Consider the following 27840-nt stretch of genomic DNA (forward strand, 5'->3'; position numbering starts at 1 on the left):
AAACAAACTGAAGTATTTCTTCTCTCTAATTTTATTGTCAAATATTTGTTCCACTTTAAAGAACAAATTTTTACATACATTTTCAAGGATCAATAGTATTAATTTTAATCAAATTGGTAGTACAGTATATAAGATACTCAGTCAACAATTGAAAATTAAAAGCCATATTGAATGAAACCTAAATTTCCAGGCTATATTGAACTTAAATGTTAAAAAGAGTTGATGCCCAGTTGAGGGCGAAGTGTTTTAAATTTGAATGATACTATACAGTAGGAATACTTATGTCAACCTGGAACTAAACTCGGTTGAAAGTAGCTATGGTTGTGTAGTTGCACTATGTCTACTTTCAAGAAACTGAATGGAAATGAAAAGACCCAGTGTGCAAGTGTTTGTTGATATTGAACTGATGATCACAGTTATCCATACCAGTACATATAACACGATTTGAAGATTGCAGTTGTGTTAGTTCCATTCAGACGAGAAAAGTAGAACATGCTCAATGCAACTAAACTACACTTATGTTGACATTTTTTGTGCAACTGCATTACTTAGCCACAGTTGCATTGCTTTGCCACAGTTGCATTACTTTGCCACAGTTGCATTACTTTGCCACAGTTGCATTGCTTTGCCACAGTTGCATTACTTAGCCACAGTTGCATTGCTTTGCCACAGTTGCATTGCTTTGCCACAGTTGCATTGCTTTGCCACAGTTGCATTACTTAGCCACAGTTGCATTGCTTTGCCACAGTTGCATTGCTTTGCCACAGTTGCATTGCTTTGCCACAGTTGCATTGCTTTGCCACAGTTGCATTGCTTTGCCACAGTTGCATTGCTTTGCCACAGTTGCATTGCTTTCACAGTTCCGTGTCAATATTGTAAGCCCTTCTTTATGCTGGTTCTCACTAGGATGCAACGCTGGTCAACTCGCTTGCGTTGCATCCTGGTTTTAGGTCGGTGTCGGATTGCACATACTGTGCAGCATTAATGGCTTTTCATTTTCAGGATGGCTACACGACTATCGAGTAAAAACTAATTCTGCACATGCTCAGAAACACATGAGCATGCGTAGAACGATCTTCTTACTCGATTGGCACGTAGTCACCAGCGTGTCATGAAGAGGAAATCTATGTTAAAAAATAGTAAGTTATAAATACTTAAATTTTAAAATTATAAATAATTAAAAAAAATGTATGAAACTTATAAAAGTAAGCATGTGAATTTTACTACAGTAAATTGAAATAAATGTTTCAATTATTTACTGGCATAAATTTTTTCTGTGTACATTTTCAGAAATGTATGTACAGTACTGTATACTGTATATACAATACTACACCACATACCCAATTATTGAATTATGTCCCACCACCTTAATACATTACCAACTTCTTCTTTCCCACAATAGATGTTTATTCTATATAACAAGGTTGATAATGATCACAATATTACTACTACAGTAATACTCAAATGTTATTTAACTACTTTTTAGAGAGGTCCCAAAGTTGTAAAAGTGAAATTTATTCATATTAAATTGGTATACAAGGCGCTCTCCGGATGTAGAAATACTTTGTGCATGATGTACTTCTAAAAAGCAGACTATATTACTGGTTATTTTATAGTGTAAAATGTTTCTTGTCACCGACACGATGCAAAACATTTCTTGCAATTTGGAAAGACTTGAGACTTTCACTACACTACAACCACGTTCATCGAACCAGTACTTCATGTGACATTATGAGTACATACCCGATGTACCACTGCCCATTAGTAGGAAGTACGTTGACGGTTTCAACTGAGCTTCCAGATCAACTTTCTGGAACTCCCGGATAAATGTGAAAAAGAATGAAAGGAATGCAAAAGCTAGGATCCATTCTGAAACCGTGCTGACAACATGCTCTGTATAACCCTGCAAAATAAAGAAAAACTATCAATAAAAAGTCTGCATCATACACATAGATTGTCAACTCCAATGCAATCACAGCTAAATGAGTTGACATACATCACTCACATGACTGCATTGTCCAGTTGACTCTCTAGTAATTTACAGTAGTACAGTATCTCTACATGGTTTTATCCAAATTAATAAAAATAGTAAATAACAAATAATAAATAAGGTGTTGGCTTTACTCATAGGAGTGATAATCAGACAGTGGCACTTTTACTTTTGTAGTAAAGACTTATTTCACATTTTCACCAAAGTTGGTTTGTACTTTTTGTAGTTAGTAGCTTCTTGTTTTTTTGTCTGTAACTAGGAAAATTCTATGATACCGTGTATAATAATATATTAAATGTGACCAACTGTATCATAGAAACAATATGTCATTATGATAAAATTATTCATTCTAAATTTAAGTTTCAATATTATCATATACAAAGCTATCTTCATTGTTTTCTACTCTTACTCTCTCCACCTTCTATTCACCAGCCGGTGCCTCCTTTGTTTTTTTTTCAGTCTACTCAGGCAGTGCTTGCTTTATATTCTCTATTGTCTAAGTACTCTAACATGCACTGATGAAGGGCTGTGTTGCCCAAAAGCTCTGCAAAATGTTTTCTGTGTTAATCGCTTTGATATAGCTTTTTGTTTATTTTATTTTGCATTTCCATTGAGATCCAGTCACTTATACACAGAGTATTTTGATTTATCTTTATATCAACTAAATGTGTTCACTTACAGCATGATCTTTATCCCACTTTGTTTTATCAGGCAGGTCAGCATCCCATTTAGCATTAGCGAGTGAAGCAAACACCATTGCTATACAAAACAGTTAAGTAGTGTTTAACAAATACATGTACTGTACATTAATGCATATTTATGAGTTGAATGGAGAGAATATTTCATTCATGTATTCAAAAAATTAAAACACCCAATCGACTTGAATGGCAAACCGGTTATTTCTGTGCAACTATAGTTGCAATGCAAAATAACGGTTATTTGATTGACAGCTGCTGACCTTGAGTCAATTACACTACAATAACATTTGAATTGACCACTAGAGCCTAATGCATTTTTGGTAATGCTAACAATTGACCACTGATTTAAATTGTTATGTAAAGAACAAAAATTTAGCAGAAAAGTAGATTTTAAATCTATTCTGAAATATACTATTTATTTGGCGCTAAGCACCAGAAACGGACCATTACCATAGGTGTATGTATATAAACTTTATATAACGCCTAAATAAATATATACTGTATATTCGGTGAATGATGAAAGGTAAAATTTCAACTTGACTTTGCCTCATTGAAATATGACCTTTTTCATTCACCTCATGCCATTATTTGTACTTACTATTACACTCATAGACATTCACTAGTTGTATGATAATACCATGGAGCTATAACATTTTATAGCTCCATGATAATACACAGTATATATTGTTTATATAGTTCTCATAGTAAATCAAAATGCACTAAAGCTTTGACACAGAGACATTGTGGATGTTTCAATCAAAGGTTACTTGAGATAAATGCAGCAAGTGCTATCACAGATAGTATGCCTCGAACTCTGTAAGTTGTTTGTGTACAAAAGTGTGGATGGGTTCGGTAGGACACTGAAGTTTGTACAAAACAGTAAAGAGTTCCAAGTCCAAAGCAGCCAGTTGCACCTATCAGGTGAACAGTTATAACATTCAGTTCCTTGAAATAAAATAAAAATGTAATTATTATAATAATATGCATGATCATCAGGCCAGCTGAAATAAATGATAGGGTTCTCATCATGTTTAATTTAATTGAAGATCGAAGGGGTTTGTTGTGAACGAAGAATGAAGGGCAATATATATGTTTTAACACTACAGCCAAACCATATTCAGGGGACAATCCAGTTTTGTGCCCCGAGAATTTCCTCTAAATAACCATATACTGGTGTACAGTACAAATAAAACACAAAGCTTCCTGGTGGATGTGTTCTAGTGTACCCTTAAAGTTTAAAGCATCTGTTCTATTGCCGTCTGATGGACTTCTTCAGTAGATGCCACCTAATAGATCTTTCTGTGTATCTATTCTAATTCATCCAGTGATCCAGTGATCATCTGTCCTAACTACTGGAAGATCTGTTGAGAATCTGTTATGGATCCACCTGGTGGACCTTCCTCTTACTCACACAATGAATCTGCTCTTGCAGGTTAAACGTTATAATAGTCACCCATATTCTGTTCCAGCCCAACCACAGTGTAATTTAATATGTTCTCAGGTGTACAGTTCTGTTCTCCTTGAGAACATATGTATACTAACCTGAAAGTTTGCAACCAGGCTCATTCCTAGAGCGGCACACGAGCCTAGAACGAGTGATAACCTATTCCACCTTCCACCAGAAGGAATAACTGAATCTTTTGTAGTTTCCTCAACTTGTTTGTAACGTACATACATAGTAGCAAATGCTGGAATAAATAATTCAATTTACAGCGTGAATTTGTTAAATTGACATTTTTCTTTTTTTTACCCAATATAAACCATAAACATAATAAAATGTATTTTAAAATAGTAACCTAAATTACATGTCAACAGTAAAGCCTGTAAACATTAAATAATACATATTTAAAGATGTATTGTCCCTTTGACTAATTCCCAACAAATTTTTAAACAAATATTTTGAACAAATTCGGTCATTTTGAAGTATCATAATAGTTATTAACTTTCACCCAAAATTATTCGAGAAAAAAAATTACAGACGTTTTTTTTGTTTAAAAAATAACTTTGACTTCCAGTCAAAGTTTTCGATCAAACGCGCTTGATTGGCTACTCTGTATGCATAATCATAAAACTTCTTCGCGATCTGTGTGAAAACACCTTCTCAACCCTGACGAGTTGTAAACAATCCTAATTAGCATCAGGCATAATGCATACTCATGGTTTGAAATCTTTGTTTACTTTCGCTTGTGACGATTTTCCAGACGAAATGTAATCAAACTAATTTAACTGTTAACGTAAACTTGTTGTTTTTGGCTCGAATTTTCTACTTAAAGTGAATAACTTTAATATTACTTTAATCATGGCCAATTTAAATTAAGAATATTTTGACCTTCATTTTTTTGTGTTTCAAGGGACAATACATCTAATATTAATATTCACATGGGTGACATTATAGATTCATAAAAAGGATTAACTAAATGTATGACTTTACACCTGCAAAAATTACCAACTTGTATTCAGGTTAATTTTGCATAGTATGAAGAGATTTCCCTTGAAAAAAACACGCCAATGATAGGCCTGTATTTTTTTCCCTAGATTTCTCCCGAGTTGTTACTGCATGCGCATGTATTGCGCTGGTATTAAACTGACCAATAATAGTAATCAAATGACGCGCAACTATGCTTTCTCATGGTTCGCGTATGTTTGTATTAAAACCAGTTGCTTATCTGGTACTTTCCCCTTTTTGTGAACAATGAACCTTTTTGTGGAAAAAACAACCCCCTTGTACAACCACTGCAACTTTCCTATGGTATGCTTTGAAGACAAGTTGTTCATTCTTAGAAAATGTATATTTATTATGTGAATTGAGTTGAATTACATATTAATCTTACCCAATGCTGCTGTCATATTTAAAAGTTGTCCAAATATGCAGCTTTCGGGTATGTATGTCCCTGTATCACTAAAAATTAAAAAAATTTTCAATATAAAGAAGCATTAAGAAACCATAAGAAACTGCAACTATAGACATTGTAAATGTGTTTTAATAAAAAGAGTCTTATATAATTAACATTCCGTTTAGATAAAACCAACATTGTACCTGATATATGGAAAGCCTGCATTCACATGACCAAGACTGACAGATATTGCATACCTTTAAAAAAATTAGTTATATTAATTATTGGCATAGTGTATATATAACTTTCTTTGAGAATTATTATTAGTTATAATTATAATTATTATCATACTTGTTTGAATAAAAGCTTCCCTCGAATAAATGTCTCCATAGAACATTTTTGAATAAACGCCCCTTCCTGGGGCATATATTTCCTTGAATAAATGCCCACCACATGCATATATACACAATTATTGTATTACAACACATTTCTATTTGTAGTAGAATTCATTGATTGATGTTATGTCTAGCTATGGTGCCAGTAGGCAAGATGATACATTTGTTTATCAGTATACACTTCCTATGTTATCAGTTGGTTTACAAATACCACCTGTAACTATACCAATTTGTATGAGTCATATAGATAGTAGAATTGTGAATAAAAGAGTTGTTAAAAAGTAGTCGAAGTGAATACATCTATCTTTGAGTCAGCTTTACAATACTTTACATTATATTACAATACATTACTACTGTACAAAGGTACTGGGGGTATATAACAAATTGGCGACGAGGATCGGATTTTAAATTCTAAGTGATACAATGGCTGGAATTTCACCACCAGTACCGTTTCTACCTACTCCAGGCAAATCAACGTTAAAGTTTGAACAATGGTTTGAATTTTTTACAAATTATACTCTTGCGTCTGGAAGTGACCGATGGAATGCTGAAAGAAGAAAAGCACTATTACTACATTGTCTTGGTACTGAGGGTCAACGTATTTACAGCTCTTTACCAGAAAGAGAAATTGATCCAAATGATGATGTTAATTCATATGATGCAACTGTTGCCAAATTGCGGGCACATTTTAACCCAAGATTAAACGTTGTAGCGGAAAGATACAAATTTCGTCAACGTAGACAACTCCAGGATGAAACATCAGATGAGTACGTAAGAGAACTTAGACAATTATCAATTTCATGTAATTTCGGTGTAATATCTGATGAAATGATAAGAGACCAGTTAGTTGAGAAAACTAATTCTTCCCGTATTCGCGAAAGATTACTTCTGGAACCTGAACTTACATTAAATACTGCCATAGAAATTGCAAGGCAATGCGAACATGCTGCAAAAGAATGCCAAATAATAGGTAAAGCTGAACTACCATTACCTGTTGAGCAGATACGGAAGAGTAATTACAAACTTAAACAACAGCCAGCAAAATACAAATCCAGTGAGTACTGTTTTCGTTGTGGTTCGAAATCGCACAAAGCAAATGATGTCAAATGCAAGGCAAAGAAAGCTAAATGCAATAAATGCCGTAAGATAGGACATTTTGCTAGTGTTTGCAGAAGTGTTGAAATTGAAAATATTGATGAAACCATGTCTGTTAATGTGATGGTTAACAGAAAATTACGCACTGACGTATTGATAGGTCATTCAGCAAAAGTGAACATGACCATAGATACTGGTTCACCAGTTACAATTCTACCCAAAAGAATCTATAATCGATATTTTGTCAACGAAGCTCTACAAAAGGCGTCAATCAAACTGATGACCTACTCCAAGGAACCGATACATGTGCATGGATTTGTGAATTTACCAGTTACCCTTGCCAGTGAGCCAGAGAATAAAGTGCACGCGAAGATTTACATTGTAGAAAAAGGATCGCCTATTCTCGGGATGGACTTGATTAGCAACCTAAATATTAACATTGTGAAAGGACAAATTGCTTATGTCCAAGTTGCTAAAGATACTACTACAATTGATGATGCTGAATACAAGCAAGAACTGAAAAAGAACTATCCGAGATTGTTCAATGGGAATGTGGGGCTCGCGAAGGATTTCGTACATAAAGTTATGGTCCGCGAACACTGTACACCGAAAATTCAGAAATTACGAAGCTTACCATTTACGGTAAGAGACAAAGTTGCTAAAGAACTTGATAGGTTAGAAAGCCAAGGAATTATAGAGAAAATTAATGCAAGTCCTTGGGTAAGTCCTATTGTTGTAGTAGGTAAAAAATCCGGTGATGTACGTATTTGTATAGATTTAAGAGAAGTTAACAAAGAACTTGTAGTAGACCAATTTCCTTTACCTGATATTTCAGAATTATTCAATTCATTGCATGGTGCTACTGTATTTTCTACGTTAGATCTTAGATCTGCGTACCATCAATTGACATTACATAAAGAAAGTAGGGATTTAACTGCTTTTATTACGCATCAAGGCCTTTACCGTTATAAGAGAGTATTTTTTGGTCTTGCTTCCGCACCATCTGCATTTCAGAAAACAATGAGTTCAATCCTAATGAATGCAAAGGGGGTACGTTGCTATCTTGACGATATTGTTGTCTTTGGTAAAGATGAACATGAACATGCTATTAATATGGAAAATGTTCTAAGTAAAATACAAAAGGCAGGGTTAACGCTAAACCTTGATAAATGCAAATTTAGAGTGAAACAAATTTACATTACGTACTGACCACAAGGCTAATTTAAAATTGCTAAGTTCATGTGCTACAGGTCATAAAACCATGCGAATTGCTAGATGGGCAGAGTGGCTACTTAATTTAGATTATGTGATTGAATATGTTACAGGGCAAAATAATTCTGTTGCCGATGCTTTAAGTAGACTCCCCATAACAGAAAATAATCCTTCTGTTGATAATAGTGATGAATATGTATTAAGTTATATATTGGATGCTAACACTTGCATTACAAAACAAGAGTTAATTAAGGAGACAAATACTGATCATGTGTCAACATTACTTAAGAAGTATATTACAACTGCATGGCCAAGTAAGAAAATGTTAAATGAAGAATTAAAACCTTACTACCTTGTAAAAGATGAATTGTGTTTAAATGATGATTTAATTATGAGGGGGGAGAGACTGGTAATCCCAAAATCATTGCAATGTAAAATAATTGATGAAGCACATACTGCACATCAAGGTATTGTACGAACTAAAAACAGGATTAGAGAACTATACTGGTTTCCTGCTATAGATCGTAAAGTAGAAGATAAAATTAAGAATTGTGAACCGTGTCAAAATAGTGATAAGACGGCTAAAACTTACAATGCGCCATTACAACCAATTGCGTTACCAGAACATGCATGGCAAAAAGTTGCTATTGATATAATAGGCCCATTTGAAAAGGGACCTAGAAAGTGTAGATATGCTATTGTGTTAGTTGACTATTTCAGTAAATGGCCAGAAGTTTCTTTTACTAATGATATTACATCTACATTTGTATGTAATTTTCTCGATCAGATATTTGCAAGAGAAGGATTACCAAATGAGTTGGTATCCGATAATGGGAAACAATTTGTATCCATAGAGTTTGAAAATTATTTAAAGGAGAGAGGTATTAAACACATTAGAACATCATTGTACTATCCTAAAAGTAATGGATTAGTTGAAAGAATGAATAGAACAATTAAACATACCATTCAAATGGCCAATGAAAATAATAAGAATTGGAATGAGGCCATGTTAGAATTTCTTATGATCTATCGATCTACACCTCATGCTGTTACAGGCATATCTCCTGCAGAATTATTACATAAGCGTAAATTAATTACTACACTAAATGTAAGACCTACAGATGGTTACCAAAATGGAATTAAACATACTGAGGTAAAGGAACGAGTTAAAAAGTTCCAAAGTAAAAGTAAGAAGTATTACGATGATAAGAAAAATGTGAGAAAACCACAATTTAAAGTGGGAGATTCAGTACGAATTAAGAATCCGAGACATGTTGATAAATCAAGTAATAAGTTCTATACTGGAGGAAAAATTAAAAGAATTGTTAGTAATGCTACATATGAGCTAGATGATGGAAAGATCTGGAATGCTAAATACCTAACAAATGATCTAACCACACAGAAACAGAAAGATACTGTTGTACATACATTTGATAAAGATAGACATGAAGTTTATAAACCACGTTGGTTAATTGATTACACTCCCTAAATGTAACGTGTGAAATTAGGAGGGGAGAGATGTTATGTCTAGCTATGGTGCCAGTAGGCAAGATGATACATTTGTTTATCAGTATACACTTCCTATGTTATCAGTTGGTTTACAAATACCACCTGTAACTATACCAATTTGTATGAGTCATATAGATAGTAGAATTGTGAATAAAAGAGTTGTTAAAAAGTAGTCGAAGTGAATACATCTATCTTTGAGTCAGCTTTACAATACTTTACATTATATTACAATACATTACTACTGTACAAAGGTACTGGGGGTATATAACAATTGACATCAGATCATAATTTACCAAGTATTTTTATACAATTTAAAAAATAAACGGCTCCCTCGAATAAACGCTTCCCTCGAAAAAATGTCCCAAACCCCTGAATCCCAACCTAAAAAGCCTCCTGAACAATAAACACCCGAGGCATTTATTTGAATAAATACGGTAAATTATCAGTATTTTTGTTCTAAAAAGTTTTCATCATAGAACAGTATAATCATTAAGCTTCCTTTGATGAAAATAATATTTTCACAGGTCCAGTCATAGAATCATATCATATCATATGGCGATTTTATTGTTCTTATTGATGTGATTTGATTAGATTTAAAAAGATATAATTTTTATGTAAGACAGCATAATTAATTAAGTGGGTATACTTTTTTTTCTAAAAACTTTTATATAATAAAAATGTTTGTTTATCCATTTACCACCGATCGTTATTGTCGTAGTGTGTCGCAGCCTTAAGTCTATTAATTATTATATTTCTTAATTGAATACATTTCCGGGAGCAGAAATACACAAAGGCCTATGTACATTGTGAATTTACACACACATAAAATAAACAGTACTTACGGTATAAATATTGACATGCCCATAAATATTCCAACTAGGATAGGAAGCCATCCTAATCCTATACAAAACCATGCACACATTCTGAAAATAAACCAAAATATGGCCATTAATAATAAAGGTATAATATTCAAGCTTCCTGGTTGCTAATTGTCTACCTTTGTCCTCTCTAAATAATCATAGTAGTAGACCTCTAGGCATACTAACTAGCCCCTAAAAACTGAAAACCTTAAGCCTTTAATAATCTTTTCCACTCAACTAATCAAAACAACAAATAAGAAAACGGCATTCTTCTTGTTTGAAACATGATGTGACATTTGCATTCATTTAAATTTTCTTGCTCAGTAGGAAAATGAAAAAAAACACTATTTTTTATAATATAAATACATCCAAACTAAATGAGCTGGATCAACTGCCGTTTTGGCTCCGGAGTTTTTTTTAGGGTTATTCCATTATTAAAGTGGGGGTGTGTGGTTATGAATATTGTGTGCAGGTATGTCAATAGAAATGACATTGAGAGCCCTCTTCTGTCAGTTGACTGGTTCCCGGTCTACCGCCTTGTATTGTAATTGACTTAATCATGATCGAATTCCAACAACTTAAGAATATACAAAATGTTTACATAATTATATAACAATGTAGATCTATCTAATAATGTTTTTATTTTTTTGCAGATAAAGGAGGATCATCAATAAAATAAAATGATAAAAATTCCAGGCATTTAATATACGGTTTACTGATAAAATATAATGTACCAATGAAATAAACCTGGTGTTCTGAAACATATTTTAATAACTTTTGCCGGCCTAGCGCCTTTGTGTATCTAAATCTATATAAATAATTAAGTTAGTACAGTATTAACAAATAAAGGGTTAGGGTTATGTATAATAAAATGATAGAAATGAGGCATTATCTAATAATGTTTTTATTGATTTTTTTTTCTGATTTTTATAGTTTTAAAATTCAAGTACCGTTTTTATAGCGTTATGTATCCTGTAAATGCTAACCTAAAAAGGTTATCTGAATGTTTCTTTTTACGTTATAGAAATGTAATAAAATAACGGTTATAGTGAACCTAAACATTAACCAAACACTAACGTTAGAAAACCACTATGTGTTTGCTGGACTGCCACAATGGAACAATAGACCTAGGTATGTTAAACAAAGAAATCACGTCAAAGCAGGGTGGAGACGGAATTTTAAGACAAAGGCGTTCTATACAAATGCAAATCATTCATGTATACTTTTTACAAATTTTGTTTAGTTTCTTTATTAAAAGATTTTGATATGCTGTTATATATAAATATTCTAATACATAGAATAGCAAAATTATCATAATACATAGGATAGCAAAAAATAAACCAAACATAACAACAACAAAATTAAATTGACAATGTATTTTTATTTAGAAATTCATTTCAATAATATAAATATTTTTTATTAAATTACATCATTATTTACTTACAATTAATTAATTACTTAACTTACATTACAGTAACTGAATAAATGGTACATAAAATTACTAAATAATTGCACATAAAATGCAGGTTATAATAAAGACATAAGTATACATATAATGGTACAGGTTATAAATATTTAAATTACGTTTTTTAAATGTAATTATAATAATTAATGATGAGAACACTTACGGTTACGAGTAGACATGTACATTGGTACATTACAGTACGAGCAATCCTTGGCAGTTGGATAAAAACCCCTTCGTTGGAAAAAGTCCAGGTAGTCATCAAATCCATTAAACAAATGTGGTCCTATCTTCGGCAGCATGGTCCTTGGTTTAAATCGCAGTAAAATCAAATCGAGAACGCAGTAAAATATCGGAGTTGTAGACCTATAATATAGTTGAAAGTTTTTCGAAAACTGAGTGATTTGAAGACAACTGATCTTGGTTTATATACATGTGCCATATTTTAGTTTGTATACATAGCTCCATGTCGGCATGAGTGATATTGTTATATGCTTTATTATGTAATATTGTAAGCTTCAATGAGACACCTTTGTGCAGCAATAAAAAAAAGTAAAACTATGCTACAGCGGTTTTTGTTTCTTAACCTGATTACATATATTTTATTAATATTTATTCTTCCCAACCATTTTTTTTTAAACTCAAAATTTGAAACACTACCGTTTAGCTTTTTCATTCAAATTGAAGATTGAATTTAATGAAATTTTATGTACTGTACTGTTTAACAAATCAACATAACGGTACAATAGGTTATGATTATTTCAAACCAAAATAGCTAGGTTTTTAAGGACTGATTTATCTTTAAAAAACGCCTAGAAATAAAAGAGAGAGAGAGAGAGAATAGCAATTACGTGTTGGAATAATACAGTAGTAACGGTACAATATATAATCATTTTGGTAAAGAAAATCAAATACTAGGTTTTTTAAGGTCTGATTAAACCAAAGTGTGACGTCGTCTGGAAGCAGGAATTTAATATTCATAATTAGGTGATCATTTAGAATAAAATGATCACCTATTGTTATTGTATCAAATCTTTATTGGTTATCCGCAACGAAGTTGCTGATAACCTCTTGTGATTGTACGAAATCATCATCAACATCAACTTTTTATTTCTCTTCTTTCTTTCTGTATGATTTTTGTGCAACGCTTTTCTCTGAAACTTGCAAACATAACATTTTGTGAACTATGTTAACATTTTGACATTTGTGTAACGTCGTCAAGCGAAGCTTATATTAGTTCATATAAAAATTAAGCCTATTGGATGTTGTGACGTTACCGTATGGCCAGTTAAAAAGTATTTTTTTTCATCGCTTTCGTAAAAGTTATACAATTTTTAAATAGCGCGCACCGCCCTTCTACGTGCCAAATTTTCTTCCAATTGTTATATTTTATTACTCAATTCATTATCTTTCGATATTGTTATCTTCAAGTTTATTTTGACAACGTCATCATACCAAAAAATTAGAACATGATGTGGGTCCCGTAATTTCACCTATGCTACACTGTATATAGATATACACAGTACAGTATATACTGTACATATTGTATATGGCATATAATAGGCACAACTCAGCACTATAAGCATATAATAGGATGGCATACATCAACAATTTCCGATTGTATGTTAACGTAGGTGCATGTTTAAAAAATATGAATGTCAATAAAATGATAAAAATGATCACCTATAATTCGTCAAAGTGACGAATTAAATTCTAGTTACAAGTTGTAGGCCTACTTGGATATCAAACTGTCTATTTGGTCGTCTTGAGCCTCAAGAGAATAGCAACTATGTATGAGCTGTAATAAACAGTAAGTACAGTATAGAAATCATATATCGACTAGCATTAAAATTACAAGTGGGAGTCTGTAGTACAGTGAAAAATTTCATTTCAAAATTTTAGCAAAATTGCTAATCAAACTGATTTAGTCGAGAAACATAGTTTTGTATTGTATTTTTTGCTACACAATTTTCGAAATGTGTAGCAAGAGGTTGTTTTGTATAGCTTTTTGCTATGCCACACTGGCGAAATTATTCCTTGTAGTAGATAAAAGAGACGTTCAAAACAGATTAAAAAAGAAAATCATAGTACGGTTATTATTGTACAGTATATTAATTAAACAAGCTGAACATTTTATATAGTGATTTAATACGCAAATAATGTTTCCACATTTTTCCACAGAGTTTACGTGAATTTCTGTCAGCATTGATCATGTTGTATTCCACCACCAGATATGCATTTGTATAGAACGCCTTTGTCTTAAAATTCCGTCTCCACCCTGCTTTGACGTGATTTCTTTGTTTAACATACCTAGGTCTATTGTTCCATTGTGGCAGTCCAGCAAACACATAGTGGTTTTCTAACGTTAGTGTTTGGTTAATGTTTAGGTTCACTATAACCGTTATTTTATTACATTTCTATAACGTAAAAAGAAACATTCAGATAACGTTTTTAGGTTAGCATTTACAGGATACATAACGCTATAAAAACGGTATTTGAATTTTAAAACTAAAAAAATCAGAAAAAAAAATCAATAAAAACATTATTAGATAATGCCTCATTTCTATCATTTTATTATACATAACCCTAACCCTTTATTTGTTAATACTGTACTAACTTAATTATTTAGATAGATTTAGATACACATAGGCGCTAGGCCGGCAAAAGTTATTAAAATAATTATGTTTCAGAACACCAGGTTTATTTCATTGGTACATTATATTTTATCAGTAAACCGTATATTAAATGCCTGGAATTTTTATCATTTTATTTTATTGATGATCCTCCTTTATCTGCAAAAAAATAAAAACATTATTAGATAGATCTACATTGTTATATAATTATGTAAACATTTTGTATATTCTTAAGTTGTTGGAATTCGATCATGATTAAGTCAATTACAAGGCGGTAGACCGGGAACCAGTCAACTGACAGAAGAGGGCTCTCAATGTCATTTCTATTGACGTACCTGCACACAATATTCATAACCACACACCCCCACTTTAATAATGGAATAACCCTAAAAAAAACTCCGGAGCCAAAACGGCAGTTGATCCAGAACTAGACCTAGTTTAGCCTAGTAAAGGCCTAGTAGTATTTGTTATTAGGCCTGAATGTGTAAGGCCCTGGCTCTCTGCTGGTTTACTCTATAATAGGTAGGCTAATACTTAAAATAGAGGCCTAGAAAGACTCTCTAGCTAGGCCTAGGCCTATGCCTAGGCCTAGTATAAATATTGACTAAATTTAGTAGCCTAACTAAGATCTATCTATCCAGGTTTAGGTTAGGCCTAGACCTGTAAATGAAAACAAACAACACCTTCCGAAATACTAAATCTTGCGGCATACCTTGTTGTTTTACATAAACAGCAGTGAGATAAGTCTAAACTGTCTAAATAAAATGGTTATGGTTATGGTTACAAAAACAGCAAATGCCGTCTCGCGATTACGATTCCAAAAGAAAGAAACGGGAAAATCCCTGTTGTTTTCCAACCCTTGAAAAACATTCCATTTTTAATTTAGGTAAATCTATATATATAATTTTAAATCATGATACATTTTCAAATTTATTAAAAAGTAACATTATTTTTAACAGTTACAATACTTAAGAAACATTTATCAAAACAAAGAAAAAGTGTTTTGACAGTTTCTAAACTGTAGGTACTCAAATATCAAGAACTATAAAACCCAAAAATAATGGTTAATTCTTGCTCGTGACCTTTTCATTACGTCATTTTGTCTTGTGATTGAACATTATTATTCAAAGCATTGTGCAAACAGGCTACTTTTGTAGAGTGAGTAGATGGATTGTGACCATTTTTGATGAACATGCAATAGGGCCTAGCCTTTGGTAAGATTCTAAAAATTATAATATTAATAAACAATGCTAATTTGGGTTGAGGTGGTGGAAGGATTGAATTTGGAAGGTGATGATCTATGAAATTGTGTTCATCATTTACAGTAAAAAAGACACCACAAAGAATATCCAGTAATTCAATTTGATTTTCAATTCCAATGTCTCCTTTCTTTGGTTGATTTTTTTTTTTTTTAACTTTTATACATATTTTATATTACAGGATCCTTCTATAAGTATAAGAGTATTACTCAGATCACAGTTAAACATATATTTTTTCAGGATATTTGAACCCAGGTTTCTAGGATTGGTAGCAGAGCATAACCATCAAGCTATAGCCCCACTCCTTTTCACTGATCCTAAAATCTGTAGCTGTACCTATTCTTTTTTTAACCATGCCTTTCCAACTTTGTGGACATCATGCTCCCCATGTATAAGTCTTATTCTTGTGTAGGGCTACAGTACACAATTAAATGTATTAAAATCAAAATTGTAAAAAATCTGTGCGGCCTGTAGATTGAATGTGGTTCTTCTTTTGACCTGAAGCCCAAAAGTTATTCAATTTCAAAAGTACTTTATTATTATTTTAGTATGATATTATATTACAGAACTAGAAACGCAAATATCGACACCATGGATCTATCATGTATAAAACAGCAAGGCATGTCCTTTGTTTCTGTTTGTCTGGCAGTTGTATCTCTATCAACTGTTATCACAAGCTACGCTATGTCTGTTAGTAGGGGTGATGTTCAGAGCCTATTTCCATATATAAGGTTAGTATTACATTATTATTTTTATTATTATTTGGGTACATGATATAAATCTCTCTTACTCTACGTTAAATTACCATCATTAATTTAAAATAATCACATTAAATCAACAACATAAAAATGTAATTATGTAATTTTGTGACTTATATGTTATCCTTTGTTACAATTCTCTTCACCTGATGATGGGCTATGCCCGAAACATGTCGTAAAAATAAACTTAAATTGAGGCAGTTTTAATTTTTTTTTCTATGTCCTGCCTATGCAGCTCTTTGATTTATATAAATATAATTACTATATGCACATGTTCAATAAAATCATAGTAGAGAATTTACTCTACGTTAAATTATACCTTTATTAATTTAAAATAATAACATAAAACCAACAATATTAAATAAAATATAATTATTGGTTAATACAAATGTTACATATTTATGTGTGAACAAGCTGCAGATAAGCATTTGGTGTAGTTGTTTTTGGTTTGAAAGTTTACAGTGATTTTAGTTCAAAATGCAGCATACAGTAGGCATTTTTTCATGGATTTACAAATGTTAAACTTTTTTATGCATTTTTTACAGTGATACAGGCGGAAAACCACCTGAAAGTTGTGTTTTTGGTCAATTACTTAATACCACTGCGTTACTTTGTAAGTAAAAAATATGTGGAAAGTGTATCCGCCCAACACCCATCCTAACAACTACCTTCTAAAGGGTTCGGTTCACAAGGGTATTTCTCAGTTGACTTTTCATAAGGGTATTTTCATAGGGACGTATAATATGATCTCCTTACTATATGTAAATCCATTTTGAACATAGAGAAATGAGTTGTTATGAGCTCATTGTACTAAGTCTCAGCATTGTGGTATAGTGGCCAGTTCCTTTCCACACGCCACCTTCTCCTTCCTAGTATTTTCAACCAGGTACTTATTTACAACTGGGAGTTCTTATATTATCGGGATTTGAACCCTCTGTATGATGATAGTCAAGTGTCCTACTATATAAAAGCTAAAAGTATTTATTATCGGTTTCAAGCTTAACTGGAAACTGATACACCCCCTTACATCATGAGAAATATTAAAAATTATTTCAATATTTTGTACAGTATTTGCATCAGCATGGATAAGATACAAACAGATGGAAGACTTAGACGACGATGCAACTGGAAGTAGAAAGTTTAGAATTTGCAACCTAGTATCACTGATCATTGCTACTGTAGCTGCACTCGGCTTAAGCATCGTTGCTAATTTTCAGGTAAACTACAGTGGATAGGTAACAGGACAATTCGGCCCTGGATAAGTCGGCCCATTTTATTATATTGTAGTATGCATTTATAAACATAAATTCTTCGCTAATGTTTTGTTTTGTTCCAGAGAGACTGTTTTTTAGCAATTTATTTGATATATCAACATTGGTAGTATCAATAAAATATGTTATTAAGTGGTAGTTCAAACGTCTTTACAAACTTGGTATACCACAAAAAATGTATAGCAGCCGGGTGGTTTCTACTACTAGTACTAGTACTACTAGTACTAGTACTAGTACTACTAGTACTAGTACTACTAGTACTAGTACTACTAGTTTGGTTTCTGTCAATAGATTTGGTGGATGGTGGTGTTTTTATCTCTGTTTTTTTGTATTCTGTATTTTAATTTTCTGTAATGTACATTCACACATACAGTACTAAATTGTAACAAATTGTTATAGGACATCTCTGATACAAATTATTGTGAAAGACTATTTTATAATTATCTTTTAACTTTCTATCTTTCAGGATGTAGCTGTTTTAACGGTGCACATGATTGGTGCTTGTTGTGCCTTTGTTGGTGGTGTCTTTTATGCTGGAATACAGACGTGGATGTCATATAAGATATGCCCTAACTGGACAAGTTACTCTGTTTGTCGATTCCGGTTATTTTTAACGATGTCTGGCATTGTTTTCGTACTTACTAGTATCCTTTTAGAATTTTATATGTTTACAGTAATTTGAGGTTTCAGGCACGAATTTAGGCGGAGACTTTTTTTATAAAATAATGACTACACATTTAACGCAAAACAAAACACTGTCGACTCTGTGTGAAGACGACTAGTGGAAGGTGCATTTATCATGAATTTTTTGTGCGAGCGTACCATTTCTGACCATCTGGGGGTGTCATTTACCTAAATTTGCTTTGACACAGCCCCTCCACCTCTATTTCAAAATTCTGGATTCGCCCCTGATTTTGATAGTGTTCGCTGTAAATGGAAAAACTATCGCAATCCCTTTCATTAGTTAACGTACATGTGAACATCGGATGGTATTTTTGATTGAGATCAGAAGAGGAGCTCTGCGGCACGCAACAACATTCCGTTAAAAAGTACATGTGAAGAAACCACTACAACATTTGAAATTTTAAAAATACAACTTATATAAGTATAAGACATTATGCTATATATATTATATTAACAAAATTATGAAAAAAATAACACAAAACAACACAATTGACATTTGTATTATTCAAAAATAACAATGTAATTATCTATTCACCTTAGCACCTGTCGGTTTGTTATTTTGTCTCACAATTTTCTTTTGTAAATTTAATATTTATTATACTATAAAATGGTTAATGTTCTGTTAATATTCAGACGACACAACAATTAGAAATCAACCAGTACAATAAACAGGTAATTTAGTTTGTAAAATTTTGATTGCATCTTTTATGCTGATGAACAGTAACCTATTGGTTACAATGCTAAAATTACAAAAATTGTTAAAAACTATGATATAGTTTCTAGATAACCATTAAGATATTTCAAGAACATGACTGGGCCCATTGCTTAAATGTACGTCAAAATGAAAAGGACCATACAGTAACCTCAGTCAAAAAAGTACCTTAATCAAAAAAAGCACCACACAGCAGAGGCAGATCCAGATCAGGTTCTTAAGACTGTTTAACCCCTGCCTATATCCGGGCCTGCACAGTCGGAAAAGCACTGCAGTTAAAAAAAAAAACAATATAAAGAAGCGTTAGTCAAGAAGTACTGTAGTATAAGAAAGCGCTGAAGTTGAAAAGGTGCCACAGTAAAAAAAAACACCACAGTTATACTGATAATAAATATAATATTTATTATCAGTGTGACTGTGGTGTTTTATTTTGTATTAAAAAGAATACGTTTATGCTTGTATTTTAACAAATAATTTATTTTGGAAAATTACTATTCTAAATTACAAATATTCCTTAAGCTGTGTACATATTTATTGACAGTTTAAATTCAAGCTTGGGAATAAATATGAACTTTTATCCTTTATTTTTAGCTTGGCTCCTCTTGTTTGTAACTAATATTATAAAGTGGATTTCCACCCTAAGATAACGTTAATATGCTATTTCTTAGATACCATGTTGTGCTTAGTATTTGCGATGAAAATAAAAGAAATTTAAATATAAGATGTCCAAAGAGAGCACTCAAAATAAGAAGCGACTCCCTTCAATAATCCGTCTCTAAGATGTCAATAAGCTCTTAACGCCAAACTTCCTGTATTTCACTTTGCTGTGTAACATATCTACTGCCCTCTATAAAAATGTAACCAAAAAAAGTTCTGCTTATTTAACTGCAATTTGTAAACAGTATCTCTTTTTCAAGATTTTCTAAAACAGACCATACTACTGTAATTTTAAAGGCAGAGTGGAGCGAGCAGGCTTAGCTCAAGCCCTTCTACTCTATTTGATAGGTGAAAATAAAATTATATTTAATTGGGGGCGGATTCAGGATTTTTCATTCATATATAAAATTTGTTGCTTTGTTTTATGTTGTTAAACACAGTTATAATTTCTACTATTTACTAGCATATACAAATATATTATTATATTTTGCTGTTGAATACAAATTGAACAACAACCCAACTAAAAACTGGACACCTGGGCTATGATCTGTTTTCCAGAAATCATGGCTAAAATGTTCGCTGAGATAAAGTTTTGTTTAAGAAGAATTCACAGGGTAATTTTATTTTTTTGGCGAGTGTATGTGGGGTGTACTATTTATTAGTTGTTTTTATTTATGCAATTGTTTCTTTAACAATTGTATCAGCATATTTATCAGAGATTGTAGCATCAAGTAAATGGAAGAAACACCATGTACACAATGATACATTTCAATGGAACAACGAAGATGGCGTAAGTATTCTTAAGTGTATTCGACTGGTCACTCGCAAACATCTTGCAGTGACCTACTCTCACTGCTTGCATAAACAGCGATAAAATCAGCTTGTCGATTACTGTTTCCATTCTAAAACAGAATCTAAACCTTTTAAGGCCACTCTGAAAATTAAGCTCAGCCTGAGATTAGAGGTGTAAGCTCACTGAATGTGAGAAGATTTATTGTCCCAAAAAACTGGAAATATGTAGACTTTTTAAAAGACTTTTTTGAAAAGATTTTGTAGTTTTAATAAAGTTAATCACTTCCGTAAAAAAGAAAAATTATAAAAATAATATTGTCACTTATACACTGTTAAATTCAGCCAAAAACCCATTGATTTGTTGCATTTAATGAGGGTACAGTAGGTATGTTATTAGAAGAATTCATTGCAATTTTATTCCACACAAGAATATCAAAATTGAAGTTAAAAAATGTACAGTACAAAAAAAGTGTAAAAAACAGTAAGACAGCATTAAAAACTAAAAATACTGATAGATCACTCAATACTTAATTTTAAATTAAAGGGAGATACAGCATAACTTTTAGTTATAGCTTATCATCAGCCCATTACTATATAGCAGGAAGTAGAATTATGAAAGGAATTTTCATTTTATTTGATAGAAGGAAATGCCTCATTCCAATAAAACCCTCCAAAGATTATTTTTATTTGAACAATTTTGCAGACTACCCCAGTGTTTTCATGTCAGTTTGTATTTTAAAAAGCATGGGGATTTGTTCCATTGTGATACTGATTGTACAAGAAACTTTTATAGCATATGGGATTTGCCCTATTAAATTATTTTCAAAATTCTTTATTGATCCAGTTACTGGAAATTTGACTTTCCTTTGGCAATGCATATTGATTATGTAATTAAAGCGTACTGTACAGTGGAGCATTAGGGGGAACCTTTGCTATTTCTATTTGCTTGCTGTATTTGCATAAAATGTGCTAAATAGCCTACAGGTGTTATTAATATTTAAATATTTTAAAATGAAATACTAGTTGGATCTAATAGGTCTGGCCAGTAGATTAGTTTTCTTAATGTATTCAGTTTTACTGTCCAACAATTTTAAACACAAACTATGTTTTTCAAAGATAATTCTCCATTTCTTCTTAATACTATTAGATATGAAATGTTTTGCCATGAAAAACAGCCTTTGATTGTGTCTGCCCATCTTTTTTTGGACATCTCCTACAGTAGGTCTTTTGCCGCTTTGTTTCCATACAAACTTCTCTTCTCAACTCTTTCTTTTCTCAATTTTTTAAAGTCCATGCCATCTCAGTGGTGCAGATTAAATTTTATTATACTGTAGATTGTTGTTATTTCGACCTGTCTTTTGATGTCTCACATTGTGTAATTTGGCCTTATTGACTATGGCCTGGCTCTGAGATTTCTGCTTATTGTATTCATTTATTCATTCATTTTTATTTCACAAACTCAAACAAATTAATACAGATTATTATTAAAATTTTTCTTTTATTTTCCATTGACTTAAAATATTCCATATTAGAGGTATCCTATAGATTTATTGACTGTTGTATGAGCTCTAGTATTGTAGTTCTGAAATTCATTATTTTTTGTGAAACATTTTTTGAAAATATTTGGGAGTTGATTATTTTGAATTTAAGATAAAGATAAGATAATATAAGAAAGCACATGTATCCAGTGCTCAAGGCGCTTGTGAAAACCATGAAAAATACTAACCTTGAAACTAAAAACAGCAACAAATTAAAAGCAAAGAATAAAAGCAGACCAATCAAACCCACATCACTGCTTCCGTTTACAATTTAAGGTGCATAGACCAGCCTGTACATAACTCACAGGTGTTCTCAGTAATGTGGGTATCTTGCTAAACAATAACCTTACATATTTCCAAAGGCAGCCGACAGCAGATGTGTCTTAAGCGCACTCTTGAACATATCAGTAGACTTGCTAGATTTTATATGGGATGTTAATGCGTTTCAGAGACAGGTGCTGCAACAGCAAATGACCTATCACCCCATGAATGCCTGGACCTAGGCACAATAAGCTGTTGCAGACTACTAGACCTAAGATTGCGCATGCCTGACCAGCAAATCACGGAGGTACTGTGGACATTCACCATTATCACTATAATATCTGTCTGTGGATATGGCAATTTGTAATGTCTTAATTTCGAAGATGTAGTGTACTATGTTTAAGGAAAAGGGACCTTGTAGTCTTGTCAGTTGTTGTCATGGTTTCAGCCAAACTCGGTCCAATAACTGTGAGGTTTTAAACTAGATTTTACTGGTCATTACTGGCCAGCAGATGTGTGCTAAATCAATCAGTTTTTTTCTATTAGAATAGTTTGATTCATTACAAAACTAAAGTTTATACACCATAGAAATTTGTTTTCCAACGAATGTTTAAAATCATGCGGATTTAATTTTAAAAAGTGAATTTCAGTATGAAACCCAATTTGTTATCACATTTTGTAAAGTTTTATTAGACACCTGAATTTTATCTCGAATTTGCAATTAATTTTGTCATATTTAATTAACATTTTATTCAAAATTAAAAGAAAGTTGATGTGTTATTGCACTCCAAAGTTTGGAGTGGATGTCTCAACAGAGACCCTAATTTCAACTATATTTTCTCAGTAGATTTCACCTCAATTATTATTATATAATATTTAATCTTCTGAGAGTTTCTAACCCATTAATTCATGGTTTTCGTTGGTTTGTTGCATAGTGCTAACATAGTAAATAGGCGTTTCACTATTGTTTTTCTTATTACATAATGCGTGAAAGACCTAGTTAAATTGTGACCTTTTCTGGAATACTTTCAGGTTTAACCCCATGTGTGCGTATATTTCTAAACCAATTATTATTTTGGCATATGATGCGTAATGAAGATAAAACACGTAGCAAATACTATTTCATTACTTTAACAGAAATAGATGTACTGTTATGCACTGTAGATTAGACTTTAAAGTACATACTAGAAAACAATAATGAGTATTTCTTGTTTTATAGATTTAACTTCCAGATATATTATTATACAGTAGAACCTCTATTAGGGGACACATTCAGGACCTAGCAAAGTGTCCCTTTAATAGTTGTCTGTAGTGTCAAGGCGTCTATTGCTCTTTGTTCATTTCACGGGAAATAATAGGCTTGTGTGTGTCCCCTGTATGGGGGACACAAAGAAGGGATTCTACTGTATAATGATTTGTAATTTCAAGTTTGTACTACTATATATGTAGTATTTGTAACTACATTTTGTTTACATTTTATTTTACCTGTTTGGCCATTTTTGCTGCTGTTCCTTAGTTTCAAAAGGGACTTAGGTTATTATGGTTTCGAACCCTAGGAACCCCTCTGGGTAAGGGCTTATCGTCTGTGGATAATGATCTCCTGGTTGAGATTTATTTTAATTCTATTAACATTATTATTTTGTTTTTTCAGGGTTACCCAGCTCATTTGGTCAGTACATTTAGTGAGTGGTTTCTCGCAGCAACTATACTGATATTTTTCATTAGCTACTTCTCTGATTTTAAAAAAGTCGTCATTGAACTAGAAATGCGGCCCAACTCGGATCCTCTTGGTATGCCAAATATGATAAATGAAGATGATGATGTGGAGCCTCTTAAATTGTAATCATGTCTGACATCACAGTTTTTCGAAAGGGTTTTTTTTTTTTTAAAGAATGGACACTAAGGCTTGGTTCATATGATACAGTAGTACTGTATATTTACAAATCATGAATGTTTTGAATGAGTTGAATCGAAAGAATATGTTTATAAGTTGAAATTTTGCCTTTTATCTATATCGGAATAGTGAGATGCAGGTTGGATTTTCATTACACATTATTCACAAGTCTACCAGGCTGAACAAAATTCTGGAAAATGTTTATAGCTGAGTGTACAGTTGTACCTTCACTTAATTAAATGGGTGAACATAATTCATGTGATAACAAACCAACCTATCAAATTGCAAGGATATATTAGGTGTGTTATAACAAGGCAATCAAACAACAGAGCTCCAGAGATCAAAGGGTTTATCTGTGGCTGTGACATGATCAGTTCCTTGCCCCTAACAGACAACATGCTGCAGGGAATATGTACATAGTACAGTACTGTTGGTATTTGTCGCATCCAGACATAAGATCAAAGTACTGTTACGAGTTCCTATCTTGGCAAGACAAGTTCAATGTCCTGTTGTTAGATTGCCTTGGTTATAATAATAATGTTGTTTTGTAAGTATGGCATGATTTTTAAGTTTTGAGCACTCCCTACATAATACACCACTGCTGGATGATACTGTACATGAATAAGATGTATTTTATAAACATAATGACACATTAGTTTGAAGTGTTTATTGTTAATTGCATGTCAATAACAATTGTTAGCCCTGAACAATATTGACCACCAACCCAAAATTTGATCAAATCTAGTGGGACATTTTGATTTTTTTTAAGTTGATTGAACATTAACATTTTTAGTTTAAATGAATGAGAAATTCCTGTATAGTGCCCTCAATTTTTGATTTGACATTTTGGTCCAGTGTAGTTTTCTATTTGCTGACATGTTATTTATTATTTTACATGTAGATATAGTATCGGTACAGAGAGGTATTATTTACGGTAGTTTTACTTAGTGTAAACTGGCAGTACACAAATAATCATAAGGTTCAGTTTTAAATTTTTTTTTATTTTGATAGCCATTTCAAAAAGAATCCGTGGACAAGCTGACCAAAAACTGTTTTTTATTAGACCTTTTAGTTTAGTTTACATATGTTTATTGTGTGAAATATTTATTTTCACAGTATCATTACCAGTAAAATAAACATTCAAAGCCAAATATACAGACAACTATAAAACGTAAGACGTACGACATGATAGTCATGTCAAAAGTAGCTTACTGTAGCGCGGTTAAACCAGGACATAAACCCTGGTTAAACTTGATTTTAAGACTATAATCTAAAGTTTGATTCTTACTAGGACGCAACGCAAGTACGTAAGCGCAACGCAAGTAATTTGGCTGTCACGCGTCGACGCGATGTTCGTTTTGTACTTTACAATTTTAAAATAATCATGTTTAAAAACATCGAGAAAAACATGCTACAAGTTTTGCTTTTAATGTCCGTTTAAAAAAGTTCTTTTCTCTTCTTTTATTTTTATTTTATTTTATCATATTTATTTTGTCGCCTTAGTCCCCTAAAGAAGAAACAAATCATAAAACGCAGTATTCTTATCTTCGTTTAAGTAATTTAAATTGTCATGATATGTGCACTACTAAAAAATAAGATATTTTTTTTAACATAGAAGAACGTTTAAGGTTGTCATCTTATTCTATATCATTCTACTCTAACTGAAATAAATATTTATATCCTACGATATAAGTGTACCATGTTTCAAAAGCATGTAAGAGGTTTAAGTTTGTTTTGTTAATGTCTCTGTTTAAAACAGTTTCTCTTTTTTTTCTACGCATTATTCTAATAAAGTATGTTTACAAATTCGGTTGAGAAATAAATTTAAATTAAGGAATAAATTTAAATTTATACAGATCAATTTCCTGTGTATGATGTTATTGACTTACTTTGCTTAGTTTTCTGTAGTTCCTGTTGCAAAGTGAAACCATTCGTATTTTGATCGAAGGAAATTATATTCTCTTGTGTGGTACATAGGCATCTAAGGAACTTGCATATAAAACGTATTGTACAATCCTATTGTATTTTTACACTCATAAATTTAAAGATGAAAAACATCTTATTTTGGCATTAAGGAGACATGCGTTGGGTGGTACAATTGTGAATTGGTTATACTTGTAATACTGTATGAATTGATAGTGTATTTATTTTTGTAAACAAGGGTATGATTTGAAAAAGTTTCTGCGAATATAATTATACACGCAGTTTGACTGTGCAACGCCAGGACACCATATTTTGTTTGTCGATTTGAGACCGTATGCCGAGTTCAATACGAGTTTGTGAACATTCGACACAAACATATAAAAGTGGATGGTCTCAACTCGAGATAGGCCTAATTATGTTCGTCCTGGCCTGCCATGTAAGGAAGACAGCTTAAGGCAGACCATCTTCCACGTAGATTCTATCATTTTATATTAGCGTTTCATTTTACATTTTTTTGTTTTATGTTACAATAAAAACGTTAATGTCAAAACAGCGTACAATCCACCTAAAACCAATTCCGTGAGAACTATAAACGTCGTTTAATATCATCTGACCACCAGCCTCAAGAAACTGTAACTAAAGAAGACCAATAACAAACATAGGGACAATTAATTATGTTCATTTAACTAATACTGTAATCGATCAACATTTTAGATATTATAACCTGCATCAAATTAAAGATAGTTATCGTTAATGATAACATAACATTTAGTGACGTCATAAAAGCAACTGACTAGCTTTTATGATATAATTTATTTATTCTTTGGTAATTTTCTTTTATATTGAATGTATAGGGCTTATTATTTCTCTGTTTAATTAAAACATTCAATTATTTCACAGCTCGTGAGTGGCAATGTACGTGTACCTACAATAATGATTTTTGGTCCAAGAGAATACATTTTTCTTGTTTTATCACGACGTCATAAAATAATGAATGGTTGTGCGTAAAAACGTCATATCAGATTAAGCGATCAGTCTAATCTTCGGTGGTGATCTAAGTACAACAACCATTTCCATAGTACTCCTCATCAATTATTTTCTATTACCCTAAAGTCAATAAGAGGTTGGAATTACACGTCTAAATCCAATATTTAAGTTAGCCCTGATCAATTTACATGGTAGGCCTAAGTATTACAATCATAGTCATGATACGTTGAGATTTTACCTGGCTGTTCTTATTTTCAGGTTTACAACTTAATCCAGTGTAATAAAAAAAATGTCTTTTCACACGTCTGATTATTAAATTATCACCCAAATTTCAAATGGTTTTTGCAAAGCTTCGGGGTATTTTGTTACCTCCCAAATTGGTATGATTATTGTATTCGCTTATCTCGCATCGCATT

General features: G+C 32.2%; 2 protein-coding genes across 5 annotated transcripts; one reads left to right on the forward strand and one right to left on the reverse strand.

Moving 5' to 3' along the window:
• Positions 1–13: 13 nt before the first annotated feature.
• LOC140055745 (DNA damage-regulated autophagy modulator protein 2-like) lies at positions 14–15499 on the reverse strand. 3 transcript variants are annotated; one of them, XM_072101138.1, is made up of 8 exons: positions 15401–15499; positions 10576–10656; positions 5726–5779; positions 5520–5587; positions 4231–4376; positions 3456–3633; positions 2670–2749; positions 14–1903 (listed from the first exon to the last, which is right to left on the reverse strand). In XM_072101138.1, the coding sequence occupies exons 2-8, from the start codon at positions 10653–10655 to the stop codon at positions 1730–1732; spliced, it is 780 nt and encodes a 259-aa protein (XP_071957239.1). In that variant the 5' UTR covers position 10656; positions 15401–15499; the 3' UTR covers positions 14–1729. The 3 variants fall into 3 exon arrangements, with proteins under 3 accessions (XP_071957239.1, XP_071957241.1, XP_071957242.1); XM_072101140.1 differs by having other exon boundaries at positions 10576–10657; positions 15469–15498; XM_072101141.1 differs by having other exon boundaries at positions 15372–15460.
• Positions 14758–27336, forward strand: LOC140055744 (DNA damage-regulated autophagy modulator protein 1-like). 2 transcript variants are annotated; one of them, XM_072101137.1, is made up of 7 exons: positions 14758–15210; positions 16514–16678; positions 17251–17318; positions 17774–17922; positions 18443–18620; positions 20734–20819; positions 24272–27336. In XM_072101137.1, the coding sequence occupies exons 2-7, from the start codon at positions 16539–16541 to the stop codon at positions 24461–24463; spliced, it is 813 nt and encodes a 270-aa protein (XP_071957238.1). In that variant the 5' UTR covers positions 14758–15210; positions 16514–16538; the 3' UTR covers positions 24464–27336. The 2 variants fall into 2 exon arrangements, with proteins under 2 accessions (XP_071957238.1, XP_071957237.1); XM_072101136.1 differs by lacking the exon at positions 14758–15210 and adding an exon at positions 15794–15902.
• The last annotated feature ends 504 nt before the right edge of the window (positions 27337–27840 follow it).

Source organism: Antedon mediterranea, chromosome 7 (assembly GCF_964355755.1).
Source record: "Antedon mediterranea chromosome 7, ecAntMedi1.1, whole genome shotgun sequence".
Classification (NCBI taxonomy): Eukaryota; Metazoa; Echinodermata; class Crinoidea; order Comatulida; family Antedonidae; genus Antedon; species Antedon mediterranea.